We start from the raw sequence: 12136 nt of genomic DNA, 5'->3' as shown, positions 1-12136 counted from the left end.
TTGTATCCTACGTCTTTGCTGAATTCATGTATCAGTTCTAGCAGACTTTTTGTGGAGTCTATCGGGTTTTCCATGTATAGTATCATGTCATATGCAAAAAGTGAAAGCTTGACCTCATCTTTGCCGATTTTGACGCCTTTGATTTCATTTTGTTGTCTGATTGCTGATGCTAGAACTTCCAACACTATGTTAAACAACAGTGGTGAGAGTGGACATTCCTGTCATGTTCCTGATCTTAGGGGGAAAGCTCTCAGTTTTTCCCCATTGAGGATGATATTAGCTGTGGGCTTTTCATAAATGGCTTTTATGATGTTTAAGTATGTTCCTTCTATCCCGACTTTCTCGAGGGTTTTTATTAAGAAAGGATGCTGAATTTTGTCAAATGCTTTTTCTGCATTGATTGACAGGATCATATGGTTCTTATCTTTTCTTTTATTAATGTGATGTATCACATTGAGTGATTTGTGAATATTGAACCAGCTCTGCAGCCCAGGAATGAATCCCAGTTGATCATGGTGAATAATTTTTTTTTTATATGATGTTGAATTCAATTTGCTAGTATCTTGTTGACAATTTTTGCATCCATATTCATCAGAGATATTGGCCTGTAGTTCTCTTTTTTTGCTGGGTCTCTGTCTGGTTTGGGAATCAAAGTAAGCTGGCTTCATAGAATAAGTCTGGAAGTTTTCCTTCCCTTTCTATTTTTTGGAACAGCTTGAGAAGGATAGCTATTATCTCTGCTTTAAATGTCTGGCAGAATTCCCCAGGGAAGCCATCTGGTCCTGGACTCTTATTTGTTGGGAGACTTTTGATAACTGATTCAATTTCTTCACTGGTTATAGGCCTGTTCAAATTTTCTATTTCTTCCTGTTTGATTTTTGGAAGTGTGTGGGTGCTTAGGAATTTGTCCATTTCTTCCAGGTTGTCCAGTTTGTTGGCATATAATTTTTCATAGTATTCCCTGATAATTGCTTGTATTTCTGAAGGATTGGTTGTAATAATTCCATTTTCATTCGTGATTTTTATCTATTTGGGTCCTCTCCCTTGACTTTTTGAGAAGCCTGGCTAGAGGTTTATCAATTTTATTTTTTTAAAAAACCAACTCTTGGTTTCATTGATCTGCTCTACTGTTTTTTTAGATTCTATATTGTTTATTTCTGCTCTGATCTTTATTATTTCTCTTCTTCTGCTGGATTTAGGCTGTCTTTGCTGTTCTGCTTCTATTTCCTTTAGGTGTGCTTTTAGATTTTGTATTTGGGATTTTTCTTGTTTCTTGAGATAGGCCTGGATTGCAATGTATTTTCCTCTCAGGACTGCCTTCACTGCATCCCAAAGCATTTGGATTGTTGTATTTTCATTTTCATTTGTTTCCATATATTTTTTAATTTCTTCTCTAATTGCCTGGTTGACCCATTCATTCTTTAGTAGGATGTTCTTTAACCTGCATGCTTTTGGAGCTTTTCCAGACTTTTTCCTATAGTTGATTTCAAGTTTCATAGCATTGTGGTCTGAAAATGTGCATGGTATGATCTCAATTCTTTTATACTTATGAAGGGCTGTTTTGTGACCCAGTATGTGATCTATCTTGGAGAATGGTCCATGTGCCTTGAGAAGAAAGTATATTCTGTCGCTTTGGGATGCAGAGTTCTAAATATATCTATCAAGTCCATCTGATCCAATATATCATTCAGGGCCCTTGTTTCTTTATTTATTCTCTGTCTAGATGTTCTGTCCATTGTTGTGAATGGAGTATTTAAGTCTCCTGCAGTTACCACATTCTTATCAATAAGGTTGCTTATTGGTTTCTCTTTCCTAGGGAACAGCGTGCCATTGATCTGTATAAGCAGTTAAAGCACAGACCTTCAGGTAAGACACTTTTATCACTGTACACAGGCATTTTAGGACACCAGTATAAACTTAACAAATCCAGGGGATTGGATTTTAAACAAGCTGCAGGATAAATTCTAGTTTTGGTATTGCTATGGATATGTTTATGGTATAGCATATGGGATTTAAGGGATTAGGAAGGCAAAGCAACAAGGAAAACAGAAAAATTTTTAAGGGGAAGTGAAAGGAAGGAATGAAAGAAAAAAAGGATCTCAGAAGGGTAAAAGGAAGCAAGAAAATGTGTGGAAAGATGGAAAAAATAAGTGCTGCTTAAGATTAGAGAGGTTGGAAAGAATTTGATATGGCAGGTTCAGGTGTGGAATCATCAGCAGAAGGCCCATGTGCTAGGCCAAAGTAGGTATACCTTGAAAATGATGCCTTCATCTGCATGTCACTGCTGCTTATTACACTGGCAAAACAATTCGTGTTGAACAGCTGCTGAATACAGAGCATGATCTATTGGCAAGAGCATTGGAGTGATAACTGGAAGGCTTGAATTCCAGATTGGGCACTTTACTGACGACATACCTAATTTTCTTGTATCTCATATTCCTCTTCTACAAAATGGGGCTGAAACCTAGCTTTCCTAACTCAGTGAATGTGTATAGTGATATATTTGAGAGACTGTTTGTGATAATGCCTTGGAGAGTATAAAGTATGTATCTACAAGAACTGAAAAGGTGAATCCTGTGCCCTAATTCGCTACATATACCTAAATTACAAATATATAAGTAAAATAAAAGATATGTTTTATACTTTAAAATTTATAAACATATGCAAATTAATATACATATGAAATTCTATTTTAACAAATAACATGATGTCCTTTACATTGGTTTTTAGTGGTGTGGAATTTGTTCAGTTTATTTCTACAGACATTTTTGAGGTATATATAAGATACATACCTAACCCTGCCTGGGGGTCAGGGGTAGTTAGAGGTGGTTTCCTGTAGGAGATGACATCTGAGATGAGCCTTAAAGGATAAGTAGCAATAGCTAAGTGAAAGGAGATAGACTCTTGTATATACAAATATAATCAATAAAGACATGTACGTGTAATACTTAGCATGTTTGAAGAAATGCAGTGGCTGGATTGTAGAGTTTCAGGAGAGAAAGGCTGAATCAGATGTGGCTAGATCATAAAGGATCTGGTATGTTATGGTAATGAGTTTGGATTTCATCGTGATGGCAAAGAGAAACCTTAAAAAGTTTTATAGTAGGAGAATGGCATGATCAGAAGCATTTTGGAAATACTGCTCTGGTAGTATTTCACATAATGGATTAAAATGTGTCTACACTGGAGACCAGCATTGGTTATGAGGCTATTGAAGTAATCATAACTCAGTATAGAGTGGGCCATGAGCTAAGGTAGAGAGCCTTAGCTGTAGAGGCTGGGTGAGAGGAGGGTAAGGGCAAGAGAGACATTTAGGAGGTAGAACTGATAGTGTTGGGTGATGGATTGAATATGGGTGGCTGGAGCTGGAGTAGGGAGTCATGATGCCTCTCAAGATTCTATGGCAGCTAGGTACATGGTCAGCAGGACCACTTGCTATAATGGGAAGTATAGAATGGATGATGGTCTTGATGGGAAAAGAAGATGAATTCATTTTTGTACATGTTGATGTTAGGGTGTCAGTTGGATATTCAAGTAGAGATGTCTAATAAACAGTATTATATATATATGTAGGTATGTATATATAAATACACACACATACACACACACCCATATATATGTATATGGATTTAGTAAACAAGTTGGGGATAGATATGTAGCCATTTAAGAGTAATCAGCCATAGGAGTAGAGTAATTATCCTGAAAAAGTAGGTTGAGTATCCTCAAGGATGGAATCCCAGGGAATACCAACATTCAAGGAATGGCTAAAAGGAGAAGAGCCTCCACAGGTGACTGAGAAATGACCAGAATATGTAGGAGGAATGATATGATAGGAACAGGACAGAGAGAGTTTCAAAAAGAAAGTGTTCAGTAGGGTGAAATACTACAGAGGTGTGGGTAATAAAAATGATGATGAATATATTCGTTCAGCTTACCAGTTTGGACATCATTGTTGATCTTGACAAAATATGGCCTTTGGGGAACAGAAATCTGATTATAGAAGGGTGAGGAAGGAATGAGGCAGGAAGAAATAGAGAAGCCAGTCAGTCTAGACCAGCAGTTCTCTATGTCTGGTTCATGAACCCTTGAGGACTCCTGAAACCTTTTCAGGGAGTCAATGAGGTCAAAACTAGTTTCATAACACTAAGACATTATTTGCCTTTTTCACTATGTTGACATTTTCACTGATGCTACAAAAGCATTGGTGGGTAAATGGTTTACTCCTTACTTAGCATTAATCAAGGCACTAGTACCATCTATGCAGGTAGTCATTATACTTTTCACCACTATGCATTCATAGTTTAAAAAAAAAAACTTTCATTTAAGTGTGTCCTTGATAAAATACTAAGAATTTTATTTAAATCTCAACCCTTGGGTATATGTCTTTTAAATATTCTGTGTGATGAAACAGGAAGTACTCCTAAAGTGCTTCTGCTACATACTAAAGTCTGATATTTTTCTTAAAGCCACTGTGGCAGGCATTTTCTCAAAAATTAATGAAGCATGACCACCACTTTAAGGGAAAAAGCCAACAATGTTAGTTGTCTGTGATAAAATTCCATATTTCATGCAAAAAATTCAAATTTAGGAAAACTGGTACCCATCAACTGAAATTTGTCAGCTTCTCAATACTTTAACTTTTTTGATGAGATCAGTGGTGAGATTAAAAAAACTTGCAGAAAGGTAAAATAAGGCCAGTTTTCTCACTAAAAGTTTTTGGAAAATAGTTTTTAATAAAAATATGTTAATAGGTAACAAGTTTGTTGTTATTCTTAAGTAAGTAAATAAATACTTAAACTTCTTAGTTTAGTGGTGCCTGGGTGGCTCAGTTGGTTAAGCGGCTGACGCTTGATTTTGGCTCAGGTCATGATTTCACGGTTCTTGAGTTCAAGCCCTGGGTCGGGCTCTGTGCTCACTGCGCAGAGCCTGCTTCCATTCCTCTGTCTCCCTCTTTCTGGCTGTCTCCACTTGGGCGCATGCACGCTCTCTTTCTTCCCCGAAAATAAACAAATGTTAAATAAACAAACAAACAAACTTCTTAGTAAAGGGCCCCTGAACAGGGGCTGGTCCCTGAACAAGCTTGAGAGGCTGACTCCAGAGAATAGTGGGAGCAATTAGGCTTGTTACCACTGAGGGTGAGTATGGATACCCACACTTTTGTGAGTGTAGGGGTTGGGAGGTTGAGAGTCTTACTGCCTTGTGGCCTCCCATCCTAAAGTAAGTGGGGTTAACTGTTAACAGAAGTGATGGGGTTAACAGAAGAGGTGATGAGGGCATAGATTTAAGGACTACGCTAATGATTTTTATTTTATTTATTTATTTATTTTTTTAATTTTTTTTTTCAACGTTTATTTATTTTTGGGACAGAGAGAGACAGAGCATGAACGGGGGAGGGGCAGAGAGAGAGGGAGACACAGAATCGGAAACAGGCTCCAGGTTCTGAGCCATCAGCCCAGAGCCTGACGCGGGGCTCGAACTCATGGACCGCGAGATCGTGACCTGGCTGAAGTCGGACGCTTAACCCACTGCGCCACCCAGGCGCCCCTGTACGCTAATGATTTTTAAAAGCTGGTATGTGCAATGGAAGATGTTGCTGATCCATAACATTTATTAAGAATGCAGAGCAGAAAAAAAAAAGAATCCAGAGCAGAAGTGAAAACCTGTGAATCAATAGTGACCACAGAGGAGATGGTAGTATAATATTTTTGTTGCTGGTGTTTAGTGGAATGGCTGCAGGAACTGATAGAGCAGATGGTTAGACTGATCCAGGGTTAGGATTTTGCTCAGAAGAGGACAAAAAAGTTCAAGGTATTGACAGAAAGTGATTTAAGTGATGGAAGTTGTGGTTAGAATAAAGTATTGAAGTTTAAGATTTCCAATAGAATAAGTCTAATTCTTTTTCCCCCCCTTTAATCAATATTCATTCCTTCTAGTCTTCTGACCAATGAATTGGGTATTGCAGGTAAAGACATACAAAATTCCATCCATTGGCTCAAATTAACTTCCATAGTAAGTGATAACATTTGTTTGAATTATTTTTTTTTAAAGATTTTATTTTTTTTAAGGGTGTTTTTATTTTGAGAGAGAGAGAGAGAGTACAAGTGAGCAGGGGAGGGGCAGAGAAAAAGAAGGAGAATCTCAAGCATGCTCCATACTTGGTACAGAGCCAGAGGTAGGGCTGGATCCCACAACTTTGAGATCATGACCTGAGCTGATATCAAGAGTGGACACTTAACCGACTGAGCTACTCAGGCACCCGCCCCTGGATTATTTTTATAAAAACTTTGCAGTAGTCCTGTCAGCATATTAACATATCATAGAGCCCAGAAATAAACTTGCTATCCAGGTTGCTTCTTTGAATTGATCATTACCTTGAGAACAAACTAGTTGTAACAAGTTTTATCTCTTATTGGGGTTTATATAATCATACTTGATACATGGTCTCTAGTGTCTTCTCTGGCTTAGAGTTGATTTGAGACTCTAGTTCAGCTGAAAATGGTAAAAAAACAACTTTCTTCATTCTGTATGTTGGAGAAAGTTAATGTTCTGTGGTCTCTGACCATCTAAGAGAGCTAGTACAATGGGGAAGCTGTCCTGGTCTACAGGATTTAGGAAGGAGTGCTGTTGGGAGAGAAGCCTGTTTGGAGCCCCTGTGTCTGGTTGTTGGTAAGGGAGAGACAAACAGGGACGTGTGTGTGGAATAAACTTGGGCTATGGGGGAGATCTTTGCAGTGATAACAAAGGACGTTGAACTTTTTAAAAAACCTTCTTTGATACCCCTTTCATAGTAAAATGTGGGTAACAGTAGTAGCCATCTCCCAGGACTCCTGTGAGGGTTAAATGAGAAAACTGAGTTGGTAATAACAAATAATATTTTTACATTTGAGATTAATTATTGTCCAAGGAAATACTAGCATGATCTATGAGCAGTCTTCCGGTTTTTCAAAACTTTAAATACCACTTCTGAAAGATAACAATTAATGCTTTTGTTGTTGTTGTTGTTGTTGTTGTTGTTGCTGTTTTAATTGGGGTACCATCTCCTATAAACTGTAGACCTCACTGTGTCCACACAGCCATTTTCTTTGAGAACATTTGTCAGCTGGCAGTTTAAGATGTCATACTACCCTCAAACCGAACTGTCAGGCGTCTATACGTCCTTTTATTAGCGCATCATATTTGGCTTAAGTCAGTCCGCTTTTTTTCAAAGTTTTCATGGGCTGTAAACAGATAAACATGAAATCCCAAGCAACCTAGTTGGTCAAGGGTCTCCTTTTCAACCAGTGGAAGTTTGATGTATTGTCCTGCTGTTTCTAAATAAGTGATGTTAATTATCCAAGAAAAATTGATCTCTTGGCCAGAAAATTGCATTTGTGTCTGGGGTTTGGGTTAATATGGGTTAAAGGGAACTAAACATATTCTTTGTTTTTTTCCAATGTATGAAATTTATTGTCAAATTGGTTTCCATACAACACCCAGTGCTCATCCCAAAAGATGCCCTCTTCAATACCCATCACCCACCCTCCCCTCCCTCCCACTCCCTATCAACCCCTCAGTTTGTTCTCAGTAACATATTCTTCTCAAAACAGACAACTAAGGTTTGTTCAAGATACAGTGATAAATTTATATATGCTTTTTTGTTTGTTTTATTTTTGAGAGAGAGTGTGTGAGTGGGGAGGAGCTGAGAGAGAGGGGGACAGAGGATCCCAAGCAGGCTCTGTGCTGACAGCAGTGAGCCAGCCCTGTGCGGGGCTCCAACTCACAAGCCACAAGATTATGATTTGACCCGAAGTTGGATGCTCAACCGACTGAGCCACCCAGGAGCCCCTGTATATGCTTTATACAAACACAAATACACATACTTTGTGTTTAGATATATAATTATTTATATATTATAATCTTAAATTTTTAATCCAGTTTTAAATTTAAATAGAGATGCTTATTAATTAAAATTAGTTTCAGATTTTTAGGATTTTTTTGTTTGGAGGCTGATATGTTCATGCAGAAGAGAGGTTATACCTACTGACTGAGATCTTTTATAGATCACTCCTACAGCGACAGCACAGAAATGGTGAAGATCATTGTACATACTGTTCAGAGTCAGGACCGGGTTCTCAAGGAGCTGTTTGGTCATCTGAGGTAGAAAAATTGTTTTATTTCCTACTGAAAAGCCAGGGTACTTGTATCATGTTCCTTTAAAGTGTAATATCCCTTTTTGGTAAATACACTAGACCCAGGAAGGTATCTGGCAATACCTTGGGTAACTGGACCATAGCTGTGTGCATTTAGGTGTCCTGTTTGTGTGTATTGCTTTGGAGATCAGTCACGAAATCTGATGCGGACTGTGATTCATTTCCCCAGCTGGGTGTGGGAGTATGGTGTCTTGTGGGGGAAGGGGATGTATAATTGTCTGACAGTGATTTCATCTCTCCAGCAAGTTATTGGGCTGTAAGCAGAAGATTATTGATCTACTGCCCAAGGTGGAAATGGCCCTCAGTAACATCAAAGAAGCTGACAATACTGTCATGTTTATGCAGGGAAAGAGGCAGAAAGAAATATGGCATCTCCTTAAAATTGCCTGTGTAAGTAACTTTTAATGAATTATTTAACGTGACATTGATTTGCTGGTATTCCCTGCAAAAAGGATTTTTTATCAGCATGATCTGATCTAGGTCCTTTTAGACATGTGTGGATTTTGTGTTAGGTTGATGTTCATGTTCTTTGCTTGGTGTCTGACTGGCAGTTCAGATGCGGGATTTCATGATCATCCTTCATTATTTCTCTCCTCTGCAGTCTCATATTTACTCCTTCTAGCCCTAGACTACTGGGGTATCCCAACCTAATTTGGGGGTAGATGTGCCTGACCAGTTAATAAAAGTAATCCTTTGTTCAACTGGTTTTTGTTTTTGTTTTTGTTTTCTCCAACTAAAAGTGGAATGAGAAGGGGTAGCTACATTTGGTTTTAGTCAGTGAAGAAAGGGGTCAATATAAAGGTGGGGAATAGTTTTGTACAGAAATACTCTGGTTGTACATATAGTGGTAGAAGTGTAAATCTTAGGAATATTACAGGAAATTGTATGAATCAATGGAGGTGCTTGCCTATAATCTTTTTATTTACTTTTTTCCCCTTCAGACACAGAGTTCTGCCCGGTCCCTTGTAGGATCCAGTCTAGAAGGTGCAATAACCCCTCAGGCATCAGCATGGCTTCCCCCAACTTCAGCAGAACGTGAACATCCCCTGTCATGCGTGGTAACTCCTCAAGATGGGTGGGTTCACTTTGCAACAATAGATAGTTATCAAGTGCAGTGGTAGGAATGAGGCAGGAGAACGTAGTGGTTAAAGCATATCTTTAGTGCCTTATAGACCAGGGTTGAATCTTGACTATCCCTTTGCAATAACCTTGTGCAATTAACTTGATTCTTTTTTTTTTTTTTTTTTAATTTTTTTTAAATGTTTACTTTTGAGAGAGAGCCAGTGTATGAGCAGGTGAGGGGCAGAGAGAGAGGGAGACAGAATCTGAAGCAGGCTCCAGGCTCTGAGCTGTCAGCACAGAGCCTGACGTGGGGCTCGAACTTGTGAATCATGAGATCATGACCTTAGCCGAAGTCGGATGCTCAACTGACTGAGCCACCCACGTGCCCCAATTAACTTTGTTCTTTTAATGTGCACACTTCCTCACCTATAAAATGGGAACTGCTGTGAAAATTCAATTAGATGATGTATGAAAGAGCTTGGGAAGTAAATATTCAGTAAATGTTACTTATTGAGCTCAATCCAAGTTCTAAGTTCTTTCTCTGTAACTGGCTTATGAATTCTTTTACCCAAACTATTTCTTCCTTAACCATTTATCTCTGAGAAATTATGGTCTTTTGTATTTGTATTTATCATTTTCGGGTCCTTGATCACCACCCCTCTAATGAATTACTCAGTTTACTCTGTTTTAAAAAAAAATTTTTTTTTCAACGGGGACAGAGAGAGACAGAGCATGAACGGGGGAGGGGCAGAGAGAGAGGGAGACACAGAATCGGAAACAGGCTCCAGGCTTTGAGCCATCAGCCCAGAGCCCGACGCGGGGCTCGAACCCACGGACCGCGAGATGGTGACCTGGCTGAAGTCGGACGCTCAACCGACTGCGCCACCCAGGCGCCCCTACTCTGTTTTATAACTTAGTATTTCTAAAATCAGACTTTTCAATGCCTTAAATCAGTTTTGCAAATAAGAACTCAAGTTTGAAATCCTGTATTTTCTTTTATTAATTCCTGCTCTTCTGCTAAAAGCTGAATGACTATCCATTTCTGTTATTTTTCTCAGCATAAGATGTGCCGTATCCAGAGCCAGTGGCTCTTTGCTAGCTTGTGTATTGTCGCTTTTCTCACAACTCATGGAGACCTCTACAGCAGCACCAGCATTACCTGGAAACTCTGCCCATAATTAGTTTTGCAGAAGTGCAGCCATGTTACATCACTGCTCAGGAGGTCATGCAGTTGCACATTCTGTACTCTACTTTTATGAGAGAAAAGCACATGGCAGGAAGGAAAGCTGATACCAGGTATTTTATGTTTTTAAAGAAAGCAAGTTGCAGGGTATGTCTTGGGGGTCATTAGAGATTTGGCCCAATGCAATACATCCAGCTGCAGCATAGGCTATAATTTGATTGACTTTAGGAAATACTCCATTAAACAGAGTTTAAGCAAATAAAATGTAATACATTCCTAACCTTTTTGCTTTCGTTAAAGGCATTTAGGTTTGTTAGGGGATGCTAATGGTTGCAAATGTCACCTCTATATAGGTAATTTCTAATTTGAGGTTGTGGTTGTTAGCAAAAGCATGTCAGACAGGAGTTTTAAATATATTTTCCAGTAGGAATACATTATAAAGGAAAATTGATTTCAGTTTTAATGTACACATAGTACTTAACCACCAAGGATTGATCTGTAGGCCTCAGTTTTTTCATCTGTTGAACACGAGCTAAATTAGAATTTAGTTCTAAGCTTATAGTGGCTATCATCCTTGGCCTAGAACTGGTTCTAGTAAGGTAGAGACTGAGGGTTGGTAAAAGGTGAGGATAGAGGCCATACGGAAGAGGAAAGTGGGCAAGGTGGAAACCAGAATCAGGATTTCCTTCAAATATAAATTTCCAGAGATACTTGTCGGTTCTGGGCATTTCCCCTGTGACACTGTTCTCCTATCCTCAGGAATCAGCTTGCTTGTTTTCTTTTTCATTGCTGTCACCTGTAGTTTCCAACCACCGTTTTCACATTCCTTGATCTTTTGTATCTTCACCCCTACATTTGTGTTTCTGAAGTAGGCATACTGATGTTTTCACTGCTTGTAAGGAAAAGGAAATTTCCAGAAACAAAAAGATTTTTCATCTGTCTGTGCTGCAGTTATCTCCCCACCCCCTAGTTACTGTTTTCAGTCGGGGGGGGGGGGGAAGGTTGTATGTAATCACCACTTATATTTCAGAGGGAAGTCAGATTGGACGTACAGTAGACTTCTTATCATTAGAGCTGGGCAGAGGCAACAGCTTGGATTAACAAGTAGGACTGAAGACTGTAGGAAGCCGCTGCATTGGGGTGCTGGGTTGCAGGGTTGCAGGAAAGCCAGTGATCATCCTGACCCTGAAGACCAGAAGGTAGAGGAAGTTCATATGCTGCTTTGAATTTGAAAAGGCTTTGTTTTTTCATCATACAGGGAGACTGTAGCACAAATGATAGAAGAAAATTTGAACTGTCTTGGCCATTTAAGCACTATTATTCATGAAGCAAATGAGGAACAGGGCAGTAGTATGATGGTAAGTTTTTTATGGATATGGGTGTGTGTTTTAGGTTTGTTGGATGCAGCGAGCTTTAAACTTTCCATGTGAGCCCTACCTGGCATTTGGGATTCACGTGGGGAATTGAAGAAAGAGAGCATTTGAGGAATATCCTTGACCTCAAATCCCTCTTCTCTTACTCATGGGTATACTAGTATTGTGTCAGCACTAATCTTCAACAGTAGCATATTTGGTCAGATTAAATGAAGGGTGAACATTTTTTTGCAATGTGACCACTGAAATTGAATGGTTTGTACCTTTTTGCTTCAGCACTCAATTTTCTCTAATAAGATGGAGCAGGATTTGTACTATAAATCAAATCT

At 38.9% G+C, this 12136-nt stretch overlaps 1 protein-coding gene across 5 annotated transcripts in view; it reads left to right on the top strand.

Annotated features, from left to right (window-relative positions):
• CHUK (component of inhibitor of nuclear factor kappa B kinase complex) overlaps nucleotides 1-12136 on the top strand; it is a 42512-nt gene that overhangs the window by 28490 nt on the left and 1886 nt on the right. For 2 of the 5 annotated variants that reach the window (XM_015063116.3, XM_053207629.1), the window contains 5 exons: nucleotides 1817-1866; nucleotides 8040-8136; nucleotides 8432-8579; nucleotides 9131-9264; nucleotides 11693-11792. In XM_015063116.3, coding sequence (XP_014918602.2) covers nucleotides 1817-1866; nucleotides 8040-8136; nucleotides 8432-8579; nucleotides 9131-9264; nucleotides 11693-11792 — 529 coding nt within the window. Of the gene's footprint in view, nucleotides 1-1816; nucleotides 1867-8039; nucleotides 8137-8431; nucleotides 8580-9130; nucleotides 9265-10309; nucleotides 10548-11692; nucleotides 11793-12136 lie in introns of all 5 variants that reach the window. The other 3 variants (XR_003421250.2, XR_003421249.2, XM_027062842.2) reach the window with 3 other exon arrangements.

Source organism: Acinonyx jubatus, chromosome D2 (assembly GCF_027475565.1).
Source record: "Acinonyx jubatus isolate Ajub_Pintada_27869175 chromosome D2, VMU_Ajub_asm_v1.0, whole genome shotgun sequence".
Lineage (NCBI taxonomy): Eukaryota > Metazoa > Chordata > Mammalia > Carnivora > Felidae > Acinonyx > Acinonyx jubatus.
Note: the sequence above shows the minus strand (reverse complement) of the source record. Positions and strands in the feature narration are given on the sequence as shown.